This window comes from Physeter macrocephalus, chromosome 6 (assembly GCF_002837175.3).
Source record: "Physeter macrocephalus isolate SW-GA chromosome 6, ASM283717v5, whole genome shotgun sequence".
Classification (NCBI taxonomy): Eukaryota; Metazoa; Chordata; class Mammalia; order Artiodactyla; family Physeteridae; genus Physeter; species Physeter macrocephalus.
Window position 1 is genome coordinate 10,749,881 of NC_041219.1, and position 20,753 is coordinate 10,770,633.

Consider the following 20,753-nt stretch of genomic DNA (forward strand, 5'->3'; position numbering starts at 1 on the left):
GCAGTGTACTTTGAAAAAGGTCAAAGAAATATAAAATGGTAATTCTTATTCTAATTTTAAATAAGCCATACAAATTACATAATAATATTACATGGAAAGAAATCGGGTGGTTAATCACTTTTACACCTTTCACCAAAATCAGCTTTTTGTGAGGCAACTACATTATGTAGGGCAACATTTATGGGGTAAATACTAGTCTGAATAATGGCCCCCTGAAGATGGTCATGTCCTAATCACCAGACCCTGTGAATATGTTACCTTAAATGGCAAAAAGAACTTTTCAGACATGATTAAGTTAAGGATTTCAAAATATGGAGATTATTCTGGATTATCTGGTGGACCCAATTAATCACCTTATAAAAGGGAGGCAGGATGATCAGAGTGAGAAAGAGAAGATGTCAGGATGGAAGCACAGGTCAGAGAGGAGCTAAGATGTCAAACAGCATTGACTAGGACTAGTACTCCTTCAATGATAAGGCTCCCTTTCCGGGTGATACTGACTCACTATGCAGGTGTCTTTTTTGAAACCTTGAACGAATGTGCCCCTGTCATGATGTTCTTTGTTATGACAGGATATAAAACTGTGCTGAAAACCAGGCTTCTCCAGAGCACTTCCTCAGAGCTATCTGAAAGGATGTCTCCCAGGCTATAGTCCTCAGTTTGGCTCAAATAAAACTCTCTTCTATTCATATTATAGATTGGTTATTGATTGTTTCCATTGACACCCATTTCCATAGCCCTCTCCCCTAAAAATTCCTTGCCCTAAGCCTGGGATTCTACTTCAAGAGTAAAGTCAGGAAGATTTACCAACCAACAGCAGACATATTCTGAAAGCATCACAGATCATTAGATTTGAAAATACCCCTACAGCACTAGCAAATGGCTTTCTTTTCAGAGATATCTTTCAGAAAGAAGCAACTTTTAAAAACTGTTACTGGTTTGGCTGGGGGGAGGGGTGTTGTTTGCTTTTAGTCACTTCACAAGAGCTATTGTATTTGCCAGGATGATTAATGGCCAACAAACCCAAGTTGAAACACAGATACTAAGCAATCGGCTAAGTGATTTTCTCCATACATCAGCTTCACAATTATTTATACCTTACTAACATTATAGCCATTTCAAATCACTATAGGCCACTTTAAGTCACTATAACTCACTTGAAAATAACAAAAACAACAAAATTTATACTCTTAAATGTCCACGTCCTCCTCATTCCTTACTTCCCCAGGCATGACAGTCATCACTCTTCACTGTAATTAGCTCTTTTTATCTCCCTAATAAACTATAAAGACCACGAAGGTTGGTATCTCATGCCCTTAATATAGCAGATGCTTAATAAATATTTAGTCAATAAGTAAACTAATATATAATCAAATACCTGAATACATTTTAAACATATCCTTAGTTTCACTTCTCTGCACTTAATTATGACATGATCATAATGCCCATCTATAAATTCTGTCTTCAGAAAATTAGATAAGGTGTTTAAAGCATGAATGGTAGCTATTATTCTTCACCACTCTACTGTAATCCTCAAAAAGGCAAGGGTAACTACTGGTTTTCCTCACCCTGTACCTCAGCACTTAACAGGAAAATAGTGGGAGCTTAAATATTTGTTAAATAAGTGAATTCAGTCACTTCAGATATGAGTTATTTCAGAATTAACAATTACTAGCATAGATAAAAGAGCTCAACCTTCTGACTTTCAAACCCAGAAAAGTAAATTTTACTTCACCAAATTATTTGCTAGTTATTGCAGAGTTTAAAGTCATACAGGTTTCAGACCTCTTTCCAGTGCTACATCTTTGCTGGTACAGGTAATAGGGTAGGGGAGGGGAAGGGAAGGGAAATTAGCTGCAGAGACTAAAGAACACCAGAAACCTAAACTTGGTAAAAGAATCAGCATTTCAAACAAATGGCCTGTGAGCTAATCTTTGGAATGCATACCAAGGGTTGTCTTTGTCCTAAAGCACTGAATATCCAGCTGGGCTATGTTGGGGATGGCAGTAGCAAGAGGAGGGAAGAGCACTTCTGATGGCTTCTGTCTCCACCCAAACTGCAGCCAAGTCATGAGATGTTATTTCTAGCATGTAATCAATGTTGTGGACTAACAGATCCACGTCTCCCATGTTAGCGTTTGTGCTACCAAAAAGAATTGAACCCACCTCCCACTTCTCTCATTTTTAAAGATGATTATTTCCAACTCCAATTATCATCACTTCTCTTTTGGTTAGTGGTATTAGTGGCTATGGCGTCGCTTATACAAAATCAGAACATAGTGGAAAGCGAAGAATAAATTGATCAAATTCAGCCCATAATCAAGGAGAGAGGAAAGAGATGTGAAATAAATTGTTAGTATTTAAGCTCCACGCAGGTAAGGACCAAGTCTACCTTGGAGCCCAGGTGATAACAGACCCAAGTATCTGAATGGAACCTGGGGTCATTCAAAAAAATCAGAGTAATTGCCCGCAATTCACTCCCCCGAAAGTTGAGATTATACTTAAGCGCACCTGCAATGTACCAGCATCCTCTTCCTACCTGGGATTCATGGACTCGGGTGGGACACAAGCGGCAACCAACCTGAATTGACCCAACAGTCCGAGTAAAGACTAAGTCCAAAATGAGAGGGCTGGAAAAGGTATAAACTGAAGCAATTCCACCGAGAGAACTCCCTTGAGATGGCTTCAGACAGGACGAGCAGGAAGGAGACAGTTTCCAGCAAAGGCTCTGGCCAGCCCAGGCCCGCGTCTGCAGGTTGCCGGGCAACAGGTGTCTCCACGCTGGGCCTCCGAGCCCTCCGAGCCCTCTCTCACTGCCAGGGAAAAAAAGGTCGTAGGCTAATCCCCTGCTCCTTTCGCCCCACCTCCCGGCCCCCAGCTGCCATTCCTTCTGCAGCCGGGCCTTCGCCGCAGGAGCTCCCGCCGCCCCAGCGGTACTCGCGGAAAAGCCCGAGGCATGAACTCAGAATAAGTCAGGGCCTCCCGAGCCTTCTAGGCTACCAGCTCCACAGCGCCTCTAAACCTCGGCGCGGATCTGTAGCGGATTCACTCATCTGTGCTTGTCCTGCGCAGGGAGAGAGACAAAGCCCGGCCCGGATCCACGGCAGTTGTGCAATTCTTCATTTAAGTGAATTCTATTTAACATATTTTATAGGGCACATTACCGGGTGTTCAGGTCCCAGGTTGATGTTTTGAGAAGCAAAGAAATTAAGGCGTATGCTGTGACATCCGCTCTCCAGGAGCTTGCAATTATTTAAAAAGACAAGACTGCAGTATATATATAGAGAGAGAGAGAGACAAAGGGAGGAAGAGAAATATATTACTTTAAATATGTGCACATTTACACATATACATAAATGATCACATATATAATTATATATATAATTACAAATTAAAATACTGATAGAATGGAAAGGGAAAAAGCCTGGGAATCAGGAAAGCTTCCTTTTCTACTTTGCTCTGCACACAATGTCTTCAGGCATCAACTCTTCATCAGTAAAAGGAAAGGTCTGGTTTGAGATATTTCTAAGGTTCCATTCTACTCTAATATGCTGTAACTTTCCTGAATTACTCATCCAAGTGTCAGATACCCAAATTAGAACTAAGATCTTTTGAAGCCTAATCCAGTTCTCTTCCCACAAAATCAAGTTGTTTTTCTAATCTGCTGTTGTTTTCAAAATTAACTTCCCTCAAAATGTGTGTATCAAAATATATAAACAGCTCATGTAGCTCAATATCAAAAAACAAACAATCCAATCAAAAAATGGGCAGAAGACCTAAATAGACATCTCTCCAAAGAAGACATACAGATGGCCAAGAAGCACATGAAAAGCTGCTCAACATCACTAATTATTAGAGAAATGCAAATCAAAACTACAATGAGGTATCACGTAATACCAGTTAGACTGGGCATCATCAGAAAATCTACAAACAACAAATGCTGGAGAGGGTGTGAAGGAAAGGGAACCCTCTTGCACTGTCGGTGGGAATGTAAATTGATACAGCCACTATGGAGAACAGTATGGAGGTTCCTTAAAAAACTAAAAATAGAATTACCATATGACCCAGCAATCCCACTATTGGGCCTATACCCAGAGAAAACCATAATTCAAAAAGACACATGCACCCCAATGTTCATTGCAGCACTATTTACAATAGCCAGGTCATGGAAGCAACCTGAATGCCCATCGACAGAAGAATGGATAAAGAAGATGTGGTACATATGCACACAATGGAATATTAGCCATAAAAAGGAACAAAATCGGGTCATTTGTAGAGACGTGGATGGACCTAGAGACTGTCATACAGAGTGAAGTAACTCAGAAAGAGAAAAAAAAATATCGTATATTAATGCATATATGTGGAATCTAGAAAAATGGTACAAATGAGCCGGTTTGCAGGGCAGAAATAAAGACACAGATGCAGAGAACAAACGTATAGACACCAAGGGGGGAAAGCGGTGGGGGTGGGGGTGTGGTGGTGGTGCTGTGATGAATTGGGAGATTGGGATTGACATGTATACACTAACATGTATAAGATAGATAACGTGCTGTGATGAATTGGGAGATTGGGATTGACATGTATACACTAATATGTATAAAATAGATAACTAATAAGAACCTGCTGTATAAAAAATAAATTAATTAAATTAAATTTTTTTAAAGTGTATCTAAATTTGCAAATTGGAACCAGTTTTGGAGTGAGAATACAAATGCATTTTTAAAGCATAAAATGAGTGAAGTTAATGGGTATAAGGTAATCACTCCTACTTCTTCCCTATACTCTATAAAATTTCATCCACCTATTACCCCCATACAGAGAGAAAAGCAAAAATAAACTGAAAAAAAATGAAAATAAAAACTTTTAAAAAGTAATCAAAGACCTTAAAAACTTCTAGTGCCTGACTAATTCTGCCCATTCCACAAATAGATAGTCAAGAAAATAACATTAAGATATATCCTTCCCTGCTCCTGGCACTTAGGTTTAGTACACCTAAATTGCTTCAGCATTTCTGAATACAGAAAACATCTAGTATAGAAGCAGTAATCTTGGATGATGTGTTGATCATATAAATTGTACTTTTTGCCAATTTTCAAAACAATTCATTACAAAAGCTCTTTTGTTATTACTGCCAATTAATTTTTCTATACACAAAATAAAACTAAATAGCCATATGTTAACCTCGACTATTTGCAGATCCAAAGTAAATTGTATTTGAAGCTCAAAAAGCCTCCATTGAACACCTACTATTTGCAAATATATCCAGTGTTAGAAAAAGTAAAGAATATATGCCTATCCAGTATTGCCTTCTAAATTAATTACTGAGTCTAAAATATTTAGTGAGCCCCTAGTATGTCTATGACAAATAAGATATGGTTTCTAAAGAAGCTTACAATTGTATACAACATTTTTAGAAAGTAAAAGAGTGATCGTGTCTTCATTAATTCATTCAACAATATTTACTGAGGGTATAAGGGTTCAGTACCTGCTCTAGGTGCTATAAATATAGCAGTGAAGCAAACAAAGCCACTCTTTTATGGAAGGTTACAATCTGATAGAGGTGACAAACATTAAATAAATAAATAATGTCAGGTAGCAATTCATACAATGAAGAAAAATATAAGAGGTTAATGGGATAGACACTGACAGTAGGAGATGTTGTATGATCAGGTATGGTTTCATTGAGGGGAATCCACAGGCAAAGGGAACAGCAAATGCAAAAGGCCTGAGGAGAGGGCATCCTTGTCAAGCTGATGGATGTGGCTGAAGCAGAGTGAGCCAGGGGAGAATGTAGGATATGGGCCAGAGATTAGCCATGGTCAGATTAAGCAGTGCCTTGTGAGCCACATCTAGACTTTCAATTTTATAAGTGTGACAGGAAGTCATTAGAGGGTTTTGCAAAGAGGGGCACTTATGTTTTAAAAGGAATAATCTAGCTTTTCTATTGCAAATAAATTGTAATGAAGCAAGAATGGATATAGAAAAACTGAGAAGAAGGATGCTACTGCCTTTGTTCCAGTAAGAGATGATGGGGGTTCTAACCAAGGTGTTGGCTGTCCACAGCATGGGAAGAAGTGTTTGGATTATTTTAAAAGTAGAGCCAACAGGATTTGTAAATTGCTTGAATGCAGTATATGAGAGGAAAAGAAGAATAAAGTAATAAGATAGGTACATGAAGTGTTGGGAGGAATAAAAGGGTATGATGGTTAATTTTATGTGTCAACTTGGCTAGACAGTGCTGACCAGCTGTTCGGTCAAACACCAGTATACATGTTTCATGAGGATAGTTTTTAGATGTGATTAACACAAATCAATAGACTTTGAGTACAGCAGATTACTGTTCATGGTGTGGGTGGGCCTCATTCAACCAGTTGAAGGCCTTAGAAGCAAAGGCTGAAGTTTCCCAAAGAAGACTGGATGTAGAGGCAAAATAGAGATTCAGTCCAATATAGAAATTCAGCCTGAGTTTCTAGCCTGCAGACTGAAGACTGCAAAATCAACTCTTAACTGAATCTTCAGCCTGTCAGCTTGCCCTACAGATTTGAGGCTTGCCAGCCCCCGTAATTGTGTAAGCCAATTCTTTAAAATCTATGTGTGTGTGTGTGTGTGTGTGTGTGTGTGTGTGTGTATAAAGAGAGGTTGGGGATATATGTTCTATTGGTTATGTTTCTCTGGACAACCCTGACTAATACAGAGGGGAAAAGAGAAATAAAGTATTGTAATAAGATATAGGAAGCTAAAGTGTTTTAATGATAGATTCCTTCTAATTGGAGGACTTCATAAAAGGAACTAACATTTAATTGGAGTCTTAAAGGGTTTGTCTATTAATTTTCTCAGCAAATATTGAACTCCTCTGTTGAGATGCTGGGGATACAGTAGTAGAAAATAATAATAATATGCAACCCCTGCCTATTCAATTGAGGGGGAACATGATAACAATATAGATAAATATATCACATACAGAGTGAAGTAACTCAGAAAGAGAAAAAAATATCGTATATTAATGCATATATGTGGAATCTAGAAAAACGGTACAGATGAGCCGGTTTGCAGGGCAGAAATAAAGACACAGATGCAGAGAACAAATGTATTTCACAAAATGTGAGGATAAGTGTTATGAAGAAATATAAAACAGAAAAAGGCCAATAGGAAGTGATAGGTTTAGGATGGGTAATATAAAATATCACTCTCGAGTATTTTGAAAAGATGTAAATTGAGCAAATATTTAATAGAGCCATGTAACTTTCTGGGGAAAAGAATTTAGACAAATGAAACAAGAGCAAATGCCCTGGGACAGGAGCATCTTAGCTTTTTCCAGGAATGACAAAGGAGCCAAAGTGTCTGAAAGAGAGAAAAGGAAGGGGAGAGAAGTAGGAGATGAGATCAGAGAGGGGCTGCATTGTTTAGGGCCTTGAAGTTTAGTGTGAGGACTTGGGATTTTTGCTTTGGATGCCATAGGAAGCCATCAGTTGGAAGGTTTTGAGCAGTGGAGTGACATGATCTGACTCACATTTAACAGAATCACTCTGGATGCTGTGTTGAGAATAGTATTTAAATATTTGAATGTGAAGATAAGTATACATAGAGGCAATGGTATGAGGTCCCAGAAATACTCAGAAATACTCTCTTATTTTCCTGTAGAGATTTTTTTTCACATTTAAGTCTTAATGGAATTTATTTTTGTGTAAGAAAGAGAGTAAATCTTACATTTTTCCATAGGGATAAGGAATTATGTAAGAATATTTTTTAAAAGTCCTTATCACCTAACTCATCAGAAATGCCATCTCTATTATACACAAGTTCTGGGATGTACATGTGGATACTTCTTGACTCTTTTTCCTCTTTATCTATCTCTTCATCTGTGTTCCAATAGCAAAGGTTTTATATGACATAGTTCATATTCTTTGACCACAAATGTAATGAAATATAATCAATAACCAAAAAAATGTCTTAAAAACCCATCTGGAGAAATCTAAGGAATTTAAGGAATCAAGGAATAAGTCATAATGGAAATTATGAAATATTTATAATTAAATAGCAATAAAAGCAATACACTCTTAAACCTTATGAGTTGCAGCTAAGTTGTAATTGAAAGAACATGAATAACCTTAAATACATACATGAAGAAAGGAAAAAAGTACAAATTCTTTCTGATTTCTTGACTTCTCTTGGAATGATTATTCTTCATCTGTCGTTTTCGCTCTACTGGTTGGGTATTCTTCTTTCTTTTAATAGTCATTCTTAAATATTTAACGCGTGCATTACTTAACGAAGTCAAAAGTTGCTCATTATCTCTCCTCTTCTCCCAGTAATACAAATACCTTAGACTAGTTCAATTGTAATCACTAAGCTCTCCCATATTCCACATGATTATTGCCTATATTATAGTTCCACCTTTATTTTTTTTTGCTTTGTTTCTGAGGTTTTTTTTAAATTAATTTTTATTGGAGTATAGTTGCTTTACAAGTTCCACCTTTATTAAAAGTTCTTCCTTGAACACTCTTCCTCCAGTATCCACATGCTTCTGTCTTGCATGCCCTTCAAGCATTTTCTCAAAAGGCACCTTCTCAAAGACATCCACACTGATCACCCCGTTTGAAATCACAACCTGCCTCCATCACCCCCACCCTCACCCCAGTGTTCCCAAACTCCTTAGCCTAATTTATTTTTTCCATAGACATAATCACCATTTTATCGTACTGTAGAATTTATTTATCATGCTTATCATTTATTGTCTGTCTCCCTTCACTAGAATTCCAGGAAGGCAGATTGCTTTGTTTTATTTTTTATGGTTGTAGTCTCAAGCACCAAGAAGAATGCCTGGTACATAGTAGACACTCAAAATATTTAAGTATACTAAAGACTATATAAAATCACTCTGACTGCTCTCTTAGGAAAAGACTACAGGGGATTAAGAGTAGGAGTAGGAATATCCACTAGGAAGTCATTGTAATTATCCATGAAATCAAGGAGGTGCCATTTCAAATGGTGATCAGTGGTCAAAGTCTAAAAACATAAAGACAAAGCCAACAGAATTTACTAAGGGGCCAGATGCCTCCAAAGTTTGGGGCCTGAGCAGTCAGCAAAATGGAGCTGCCATTAACTGAATTAGGGAAGATTATGGGAGGATCAGGATTGGGGTGTGGATATCAGAAGCTCAGTTTAGACTATGTAAATAATGCTAAACTCACATATATTGCAATTCTCCGTTGGCATATAGTAGACCAGAAGTATTTTCTCTATTGCTCCATAGAATTTCCAATAGGATCCTTTTATTTTTCACCATTTTTTAATTTAATTTTCTGCTTTCTATTAAAAAAAGACTAGTTGTATCATTTTTTTTTCTTTTAGAGGCAAGGTTAACTGACTACTAGAATTGTCTAGAATATCAGTAAACGTAAATATATATGTTCATTTGAATTAAATGGCATTGTAAACAACCTCAAATAATCAAAGACATTTATCTGAAACACAGAAATACTGAAAAAATGTTATTTAATGTCACAGGGAAGAAATGCTGTTTTTTATTGAATAACAATATTACATATAATGGATTTAAAACTTTAAGCCAAATGAAGTTGATTCATATTGCAATGTAGGTAAAATAAGCAATCAAATGTACTCTGTCCTAGTCTTTAGCATCCCAACTAAAGCAGTCCTTTAACTGAAGTTTACTAGTCACCAAACAGTAGGTCTGTTCCAAATTTAAGTATCAAGAAGGAAAGATTTTGCCCACTTTTCCACATGTCTGTGTTTACCTTTCTAGGCAGTCTGTCTCTTCAGCTGAGACCACAGAAGCAAATTATTAAATAATTAAATGTTTGACAAGGTAATAATTAAGGATCTCTGTGTCATCGAGTATACAAAATGCCTATTCTTGCTTTATTCCCAGTCTCTGAGGAAATGCACAATATGATGCTGCGGTATATTTAAAACAATGAATTTTTTTAAAGCTATACACGGAAGCTGAGTCTATGAAACTACTCTATAGGGCTTTGCCCAGGCTCGGTCCATTGTCAGCATCCTACACGTGTTGTCCTTTTATACACATGTGCTGCCTGCATGTTGCAATTTGGATTACAATCCAGGTGCAGCTGCAGTGGTTCCAGATTGGATCCACAGAAAGCACCATGGATGGTTAAAACTGCACCACAAAGAGACTCAGGGCTTTATCCCTCAGCCCAGGGCTTTGTGGCGGGCCAATCCTGCAGCCTGCCCAGCCTCCCTGCTTGGAGCCCAGTATTCTGCGCATCCCCGCGCTGGCCTCGAGGCCATGCAGGAAACTGGAGCCAGCGAAAGAGCGTGGTCCCCGGGAGCCGGGAAAACCAGGCTGAGCCATTACCGGTCCGTGCAGTCACGGCGTACTCTGCGTCCCACCATGATTCTAGGGAAGAAACTGAGTTGCTTATGGACCTTAGGTCTTTGTCTGGTAGCCAGTAAATCGCCTCCCAAAGTCCCCTCCATCACAAATCAGACGTTTATAGACGAGGCCGTGAAAGCTCACAACGAAGCACGTGGCAGAGTCCAGCCCACCGCAGCCAGCATGAAACACATGGTGAGGAAAAACCCGGGCTAGGATCTTACTTCTCTGGTTCATCCTAAGGTATCTGGGCGATAAGTTTCATGGACTCATTTGTATGAATTCAGTCTGGACCTTTTGCATGCAGCTAAAAATCACACCTTGGCTGGACTATCTCCTCGAAGGTAGTGGTAAGAGTGGATGAGAAAGGAAAACTTGGAGCTGTTCCTTGCCTAGACTTAGCTCCCTTTTACGCAGGTTTGCTGGGGCCAGGGGGTAGCAATCGTTGTGGATACTATTGGCCTAGTGACTATCTGTCCTGCACATAAACAATATGCAATGGTAACACATAAACAAGACAACTATAACAAACACTTCTAATCAGAAAGTGGAAGAATGGGAGCTACACAGCAATCATTGGTTCAGAGCAATTCTGAAATCTTTAGGGTAGATATTATGAAGACCTGCTATAATGGGAGTCAGAAAAGTTATTTGATTAGAGGTGATAGGTGTTACCTTGTCCATTGTTTTCTGTGATCCCTATCTTCTCCCTTAAAAATGTTCTTCCTTATCCCTCATTCTCCTTGGACCAGTCTGAGTGGGCCTTGGGAAATATGCCATCTTTGAGGGCTACACAGCCTTCTCAGACTGCTTTCTGCCCACAGAAGTTTAAGGTCTAAGAGTCATTAAAATATCTTGCATTCATTGCTTTTTCGTAACAGGTTTACAGTATCTTTGGGAATACACCTCTCTCCAAACTCCGAAGGTCTTTCAGCTATATGCCTCCAGTCAGTTCCAAGTACCACTACCCATGCTTAAAGTATAGTTTGGAGAAATTTTCAAATCTTTATTTCTTTGTTTTCTCACCCTGGTGCTTTTCTTTTTCATCTTAATGCCAGTTACCTTGAAACATGAATTTTGGGGAAATGGGTACAGTCTTAACCTGTTCCATTTGCTGAGGCAATTTTTAATCAATTAGCAGGATTTCCTTGGAATCACATACTTCTTCTCTTTGCCCTGAGGCTTTTAATCACATGAAAGTTTTACAACATTCGTCTCTCAAAGCCTTTTATATAGAAGCAGCTCCTTTTCCATTTCTCAAAAGTCCCACATTTCTTGATTCTCTTTCTGCTTCCAAACTGGCCGGTGTTTTAAATACTTTTATAATATCTTCTTGCACCCACACTACAACCTACAAATACTATTAATTATCTGTTTTCCCACCTCTGCTTAGAGCTTCAAGTTCAATGGACTCATGATCTGCCTCCTGAGTAATAGATCACATTTTTTCAGATATTTTGACTCTGAATCACATGGATTGCCATCATTCCTCTGACATAAGTTTCCTCACTGCTCGCCAACTAACTGGTAAACTCTACCATATAGCTAAGGCAAGCTTGCCACTAACATTTGTGGGCTAGAAGAAGTACAACAATGGAAGCCCACATATAGTCTCATTGTTGGCTCAGTAGTTAAATTTTTATTTAGTAAAGTATATGTGGTTTCAGGGATTTCATCTAATCTGCTCAGATTTGGATTTGGTCAGGATAATTTTGCTCATTTTCACTGATGTTATTAACTAAATTTCCATTTCTTCTAAAATAATCAAAACTGTCCATTAAAATTATAGCTATAATTTTATAGTTATAACTGTAACTACAAGGTTAGGGTTAAAGTTATAATGAATGGTCATCAATTTTAGTATTTTAAATATTTTTTAAGTTTTTGGAAAATTTAATTGTCTTCTTAAATATTTTTATAAGGATAAGATTATTTACTATTCTAGTGCTTATATCCATCTACTGGCCAATGTGAAGAACTGATGTCATACTTCACTTAGGTGACATAAAAAACCACATTTATCCCTACTTAACAGTAACAGAAACTTGTTACCATTGCAAAATGTCTCCTTATCCCTGAAATGGGAATATGAAGAGAGAAGTGAGGAAACAGATCTTCAGCAGTACTTCTCAACAATATTATATTATGCATGAATCTACTGCTTTCATGCTGAAATGAAAGATTTGACAAGTTGAGCTTTTCTCTTAACCTAAGAGCTTCAATGGTCCAAATCTTTCTTGGACTCTGAGCAGTGTCTGTCTCCAGTGTCATCAGCAACAATATTCACAAGTCTTTTTACCATTCATATACAGACGCCTTTTGCTTTAAAAACATGTGGCGAAAGATGCAGATATTCAGTGTTGCGGGTCACATTGAACCTGTGATAAGGTTATAATGAGGAGACTCTTTCTCCTCATTTTAAAATAAAGTGTGTGTGTGTGTGTGTGTGTGTGTGTGTAATATGTGATGTCCTATATAGTCTGGACCCAGAGCAAGGATCCTTCCTACCTAGGTCTCAAGTGGTATGAGCTTGGATTTTTATTATGGCTGCACTGCACTTCCAGCAATAAGTTTTACAAGAGGCTAGGCTGAGCTCTGGTATGAAATAAACCCTGAAATCTCAGTGGCTTAATGAAACAAAGTTTAATTTCATACTTAACACAGGTTGTAGAGAAAATGAGTTAGGATTCGGCCTCTCTGGCTAGGGCAAAGGAGTGCCCCCAAACTCAGCTAGCTCAGTGACAGGCAGTATAACAAGAGCTCCCAAGGTCATTCATTGGATAATTGCTTTACCAATGTGAAGAATAAGAGGGTATCTTCGGATCCTCTTGCTATTCTAATGTAAGAGGTTTAGCATCCTTTTGCTTTCTTTTCATCCCCATTTTTTATTAAATGAATGACTCATTCTGATTGTTATTCTTCTTAACTGCAAATGTTTGTTATGCTGGGGGTAACTAATTATAACACAAATAAATTTTAAGATAAGTTTTGGTGAGGTTGTGGAGAAATTGGAACCATGGTACACTGTTAGTGGGAATGTAAAATTGTGCTGCAGCTATGGAAAAAAGTATGGAGTTTCCTCAAGAAATTAAAAAATAGAACTATGATATGATCCAGAAATCCCACTGCTCGGTATCTATCCCAAAAAAATTGAAAACTCTTGATCTTGAAGAGATATCTGCACTTCCATGTTCATTGCAGCACTATGTGCATTAGCCAAGATATAGGAACAACCCAAGGGTCCATCAAAAGATGACTGGATAAAAAAATGTTGTATATAAATTACAATGGAATATTATTCAGCCTTAAAAAAGAAGGAAATCCTGCCATTTGTGGCAACATGGAAGAATCTGAAGGACATTATGCTAAGTGAAATAAACCAGTCACAGAAGGACAAATACTGTATGATTCCAGTTATTGGAGGTATCTAAAATAGTCAAACTCATAGAAGCAGAGAATACAGTAGTCGTTGCCAGGGTCTTGGAGGTGGAAAAATTGGGGAATTGTTATTCAAAGGGTACAAAGTTTCAGTTACATTAGATGAATAAGTTCTAGAGATCTGCCAAATAGCATGGTGCCTATTGTTAACAATAAGGTATGGTGCACTTCAAAATTTGTGAAGAAGGTAGATCTCATTTGTTAAGTGTTTTTACCATAAAAACAAACAAAACACAAAGGGAGAGACTTCCCTGGTGGCACAGTGGTTGAGAGTCCTCCTGCCAATGCAGGGGACGTGGGTTCGAGCCCTGGTCCGGGAAGATCCCCATGCCACGGAGCAACTAAGCCAGTGTGCCACAACTACTGAGCCTGGGCTCCAGAGCCTGCGAGCCACAACTACTGAAGCCCACGTGCCTAGAGCCGTGCTCTGCAAAAAGAGAAGCCACCGCAATGAGAAGCCCGTGCACCGTAACAAAGAGTAGCCTCCGCTCACTGCAACTAGAGAAAGCCCGCGTGCAGCAATGAAGACCCAAAGCAGCCAAAAATAAAATAAATAAATTTATTTTTTAAAAAAACACAAAGGGATACAAGTAAATACTGGGAAGTGTTGATTATGTCTGTTACCTTGAGGTGGTGATGGTATCATAAGTGTTTGCATATGTCCAAACTCATCAAACTGTACACATCTAATATGTACAGTTTTTTCTATATCAATTATACCTCAATAAATCCATTTTAAAGTATTATTTTTGTCATTTGCATTATTTAGTAATTCCTTTCAGGAATTTTGAATAGTGACTACTATGCTATATATTTTTATTGCTGAACATTTTTTTTATCCTCTCTGTGTATAGAATAAATTCTTCAGTAGCATACGATACATCCCAACATCCTCCTGCTCTCAACCCTATGCACAATATAATGTTTCTTGCCACAGCATAAGCAGAAGCATCATGATTATCTGAGCATATCCTTAAAAAGTAGTGTGGGAACTCTCCATCAGATGAAACTATTATAAATATCTTTGTGTTAGTTTCTATTTTGAAGAATTTCTTGGTAGGCTTTCTTCTTCTTCCTTGTGTAGAGAAACTTGTTATATAGATGTGATTCATAGTATGAGTGTTTGTGATTACAAGAGCTTCTAGATTGTACTTGAATTATTAGTTACTAGGCATAAGACAAGTGATTAGGCTTTTTAAAGAGATTCATGTCTATAAGAAGTCAAATTCTTCCATTTACAAGTTAAGGCAGAATACTGCTTAATAAAAATTTTCCCTTAGGGCCAGAGACTTAATAGCAATTAAGTTTTAAGTGAAAGCATTGCCAGATCTGAGAGGTCATTAAATTATTTTTCTAGAAAAATTTTTAATTACATTGTTCAGTCAAAACAAATGAGCTATAATTATAGACTCCTTGGGAATTTTAAAATGCAAATATATGTTTTTAGTTATAATACATCTAGGAAATTATAATTTGTACATGTTATGTATGTTTGAACTGGCTTGAAATACATGTTTTGAATAAATGTAATTCCTTAGCCATCAGATATTAATTCTTACTTTTTTAAGACCATAGTCTTTACCATTTGGATAGTAATAATTCTAGATCTTAATTAGAATGACAGAATGGTTTTCTTTTGTATCATACTTTGGATAGAGGATGACTTGGTACAAGCTATTTCATGGTAGAACTGTACTTTAATTTATATTTTTTCTTTTAAAATATATACCAGATTAAAGCTAATCATTTTTCCTTTTTAAAGCAGAGAAATCTCCCAATGATCCAGGCAAAAGACTAGGATTCTCAATGGCTTAATGGGAGGTAAAGTTTTCTAGAGGCTATAGATATGCTGAGATATCTTAGAAAAGAAATGAATTGCATAAAAACTATAGCTAGGAATATATTAGGTGAAAAGAACTGGCTTGAAAACATTTCTTTGCTGTTGTTGATTTCTTGGTTTGGTTCTGAATTGTATCTGTGAGAAAAAAATGGAGGCTCTGTCTTTGTGGTATTTTACCTGTTTCAAGTTCATATAATTTTTGGTGGAGGTTGGTATATCAGAACTCATCACTCAGTCTATTCATTTTTCAGAAGAGTAAATTATGTACCATCCTCTGAAAACTACTGAAGTCTCTCTTGGATACTGAAAACAAAATTTTTGATACGACAATTTTTGCATTTTGAAAGAAAATTAGTGATTAAAATGACAAAAAAAAGAATATAGGAAATTAACCAATGAGATTAATAGCATTAATTTAAATCTACAATCCTAAAATGGAAACATAATGGCATCTGTTTATTTTCATTATATCAACTTCAGTGTAATTTTTAGTCCTCACATTGACAAGGGAGTTAAAAATGCGATCTTTAACATTTTTGGACTTATCTTCCCCCATTGTTACACACACACACACAATCTGAAGTCTTTGTTCCAAAAGATAAAGGAAGTATCTTTAGGAATCAAGTCAATAATCATTATTATCCTTCCAAACTAGTGACCACTGGGATGCCAGTGACATTGTCCTTCCAGGTTTGGACATGCTACTGCTTCCATGGTAGTCCTATGCCACAGAAATCATGACAAAGGCTGGAAGAACAATATTAGATACCCTACCTTCCGAGTCCAATGTTCTGCCATTCCCTCTGAGATATTTTTGTATTCTCAAGGCTACGATTCTGATACTGGTAGCAGCTTTTATTTTTAGATGCTCAAGCTTTCTGCCAGGCCAAAATTCTTGAGTCAAGGAATTATAGGGAATCTATCTATCTATTGGGAATGCCTTTTTTTAGAGTTGTGGAGATAGGAATGGGAAATACAATGAGCAAAAAACTTTAAAAAATTACCTTCCCAACAAGATGGAGTAGATCCATTTGCCCTATTCTCCCCATTAAGTATAGCTTAAAACCTTGGATATTCTATATAAAACAAATATCAGAGGACTTAAAGTTGGAGAAAAGAAAGCAGACAGATCTGCTAGAGACTCCAAGACTCAAGGAATGACACAAGGTGAGTTCCCTGGATTTCTTTTTTGACTCTTGTAAATCCTGGACTGGGTACTAAAGAAACCTGAAATCCAGAAATGTCAATGGATGATGAAAACAAAAGCCTCAAGAAAAACCTGCCCTCTCTTGCCAGAGAATAAAGAAAGGGACAGCCTAGTAAGGCAGAAATGTTTTTTGTTTGTTTGAGTTTTTACAGTAACCATCCTCTTCTGGACAAACAACATGAGGAAAAAACAAGCCTCTTATCCTTTTCAACAAAGGCCAAGTGGAGGACTTAGACCATCGTCTTTGCCTGACACTTATGAAGCACCCCTCCCACCACCTCTCCACCAGTGATGTGTCAGAGTAGAGTGAGGAAACTTCCAGCCCCCACCAGGCAGTAATGAGGTGCCCCTCTCCCTCCCAGCCAGGGTGGTGTCAGAGGAGGCCAAGCATGGAGCATACACGTTCACTACCACCCAGCAGTAATGAAGTGCACCTCACAACAACCCCCCCAACAGTGTCAATGGAGGCCATATGGGGAAACAGGACTTCCAGCCTCATCTGAAGCAATAGATACCCCTTCCTCTCCTGAGGTGTCAGCAGAGGTCAAGTGGGGAGCTTAGACTTTCATTCCCACCTGGTCATAACAAGGTACCCCTTTCTCTCCCCATGAGATGATGTCAGAAGAAGCAAAGGGGGAGCCTGGATGTCCATCTCCTTCCAGTGGTAACAAGATTACCCTCCCCACAGCAGGGTTAATAAAAGTGAGTAGGAATCCTGGACTTCTGCCCACCAACCAGTGATAAGTAGGACTGCCCCCCCACTGGAGCAGTGTCAGTGAAGACCTGCTAAAACTGGAAAATTGACTGAGATCTAGAATCTCATAATATAAAACTCAAAATGTCAAGGATACAATTTAAAATATCAGTCACATACCAAGAACCAGGAAAATCTCGATGTGAATGAGAAAAGACAACAGATGTCAACACCCAAATGGCACAGATGTTAGGATTATCTGACAAGGATTTTAAAGTAGACATCATAAAAAGAATATATACATACATATATATAACTTAGCTGTACACCTGAAACAATGTAAATCAACTAAAATTTAAAAAGATACCAAAAAATCATAAAAATGCTTCAAGGAGCTATTACAAAAATGCTTAAGAGAAATGAAAAAAAAAAAAGTCTCAGCTAGGTAATGAAAGTTACAGATTCAAATGGAAACTTTAGAACTAAAAAATAGACAAACCCATATGAAAAACTCACTGGATGGGCAATGAAAATGGGAAAGGAAAAGACCGGTGAACTTGAAAATAGAACAGTAGGAATTACCAAATCTGAACAACAGAGAGAAAATGGACTGAAAAAAAAAAAAGAACAGAACATCAGAGATCTATAAGACAATAACAAAATATCATATCTAATATTCATGTCATTGGAGTCCCAGAAGGAATTGAGAAAGATGGGGAGGGTCAGAAAAAATATTCTAAGAAATAGTGGCTGAGAACTTCCAAAATTTGGATAAAGATATAAACAATTCTGAGTAAAGGCCAAATATGATAAGCCCAAAGAAATTCATGCCAAGATACATCATAATCAAACTTCAGAGAACCTAAGACAAAAAAAAGCTTAAAAGTAGCTGGAGAGAAACAATACATTACCTATAGGAGAACAACAATTTCAGTGTCATCAAATTTCTCAACCAAATCCAAGAATGCCAGAGAAAGTGGCACAACATTTTCAACTTTAATTTCAATTTTGAAAATGAGTCAACTAAGAATACTACATAGAGAAAATATACTTTAGGAATGAAGATTGAAATTAAGACATTCTCAGATTTAGAAAAACTAAGACGATTTGTCATAATCAGACCCACTCTAAAAGAATAGCTAAAGAAAGATCTTAAAATAGTAAGATAATGATAAATCAAGGATTCCTGGAACATCAGGAATGAAGAAAACACAAGGCAAAGAGTAAAACTGTGAGTAAACATAACAAACTATTCCCTTATCTTTTTCTAAATTATGTTTGAGAGTTAAAGCAAAAATTATAACATAGGTTATCGTTATATTGGTTATGTTATATTGGTTATGGAACATATATGGTTCTTGATATAGAAGAAATATTTAAGACAATTGTATAACTGGTGGAGTGAGTGGCAAAGGGACCTAAATGGAAGTAATATTTCTACACTTCATTCAAAATGATAAAATGCTGACACCAATAGTTTGTGATAAGTTACACTTATATATTATGTAATACCTATAGCAAGCACTAAAACATCTATATAAAGATATATACTTAGATAGCCTCATCCACCAGAGGGCAGACAGCAGAAGCAAGAAGAACTACAATCCTGCAGCCTATGGAACAAAAACCACATTCACAGAAAAATACACAAGATGAAAAGGCAGAAGGCTATGTACCAGATGAAGGTACAAGATAAAACCCCAGAAAAACAACTAAATGAAATGGAGATAGGCAATCTTCCAGAAAAAGAATTCAGAATAATGAGAGTGAAGATGATACAGGACCTCGGAATAAGAATGGAGGAAAAGATCGAGAAGATGCAAGAAATGTTTAACAAAGATCTAGAAGAATTAAAGAACAAACAAACAGAGACGAACAATACAATAACTAAAATGAAAAATGCACTAGAAGGAATCAATAGCAGAATAACTGAGGCAAAAGAACAGATAAGTGACCTGGAAGACAGAATGGTGGAATTCACTGCTGCGGAACAGAATAAAGAAAAAGAAATGAAGAGAGCCTAAGAGACCTCTGGGACAACATTAAATGCAATAACATTCGCATTATAGGGGTCCCAGAAGGAGACGATAAACCCAAGGAGAAACACACCGAGACACATAGTAATCAAATTGGCAAAAATTAAAGACAAAGAAAAATTATTGAAAGCAACAAGGGGAAAACGACAGGTAACATACAAGGGAATTCCGATAAGATTAACAGCTGATTTCTCAGCAGAAACTCTACAGGCCAGAAGGAAGTGGCATGATATACTTAAAGTGATGAAAGGGAAGAACCTACAACCAAGATTACTCTACCCGGCAATAGGAACATACATATCGATAATTACCTTAAATGTGAATGGATTAAATGCTCCAACCAAAAGACACAGGCTTGCTGAATGGATACAAAAACAAGACCCATATATATGCTGTCTACAAGAGACCGACTTCAGGGCTTCCCTGGTGGCGCAGTGGTTGAGAGTCCGCCTGCCAATGCAGGGGACACGGGTTCGTGCCCTGGTCCAGGAGGATCCCGCTTGCTGCGGAGTGGCTGGGCCCGTGACCCATGGCCACTGAGCCTGCGCATCCAGAGCCTAGAGACAAGGAAGGACACTACATAATGATCAAGGGATCGATCCAAGAAAAATATATAACAATTATAAATATATATGCAGCCAATATAGGAGCACCTCAATACATAAGGCAACTGCTAACAGCTCTAAAAGAGGAAATTGACAGTAATCAATATATAAGGCAAATGTTAACAGCCATAAAAGGGGAAATTGACAGTAACACAATACTAGTGGGGGACTTTAACACCTCATTTACACCAATGGACAGATCATCCAAACAGAAAATTAATAAGGAAACACAAGCTTTAAATGACACAATAGACCAGATAGATTTAATTGATATTTGTAGGACATTCCATCCAAAAACAGCAGATTACACTTTCTTGTAAAGTGAGCACGGAACATTCTCCAGGATACATCACATCTTGGGTCACAAATTAAGCCTCAGTAAATTTAAGAAAATTTAAATCATATCAAGCATCTTTTCTGACCACAACACTATGAGATTAGAAATCAGTTACAGGGAAAAAAACATAAAAAACACAAACACATGGAGGTTAAAACAATACGTTATTAAATAACCAAGAGATTACTGAAGAAATCAAAGAGGAAATCAAAAAATACCTAGAGACAAATGACAATG

The 20,753-nt window shown here is 37.4% G+C and overlaps 1 protein-coding gene across 1 annotated transcript in view; it reads left to right on the plus strand.

The window, feature by feature from the left end:
* Positions 1–10,377: 10,377 nt before the first annotated feature.
* Positions 10,378–20,753, plus strand: part of GLIPR1L1 (GLIPR1 like 1) — a 34,659-nt gene continuing 24,283 nt past the window's right edge. The window contains exon 1 of the mRNA XM_007125809.2: positions 10,378–10,554. Within this exon, the coding sequence (XP_007125871.1) occupies positions 10,378–10,554 (177 nt within the window). The remainder of the gene's footprint in view (positions 10,555–20,753) is intronic.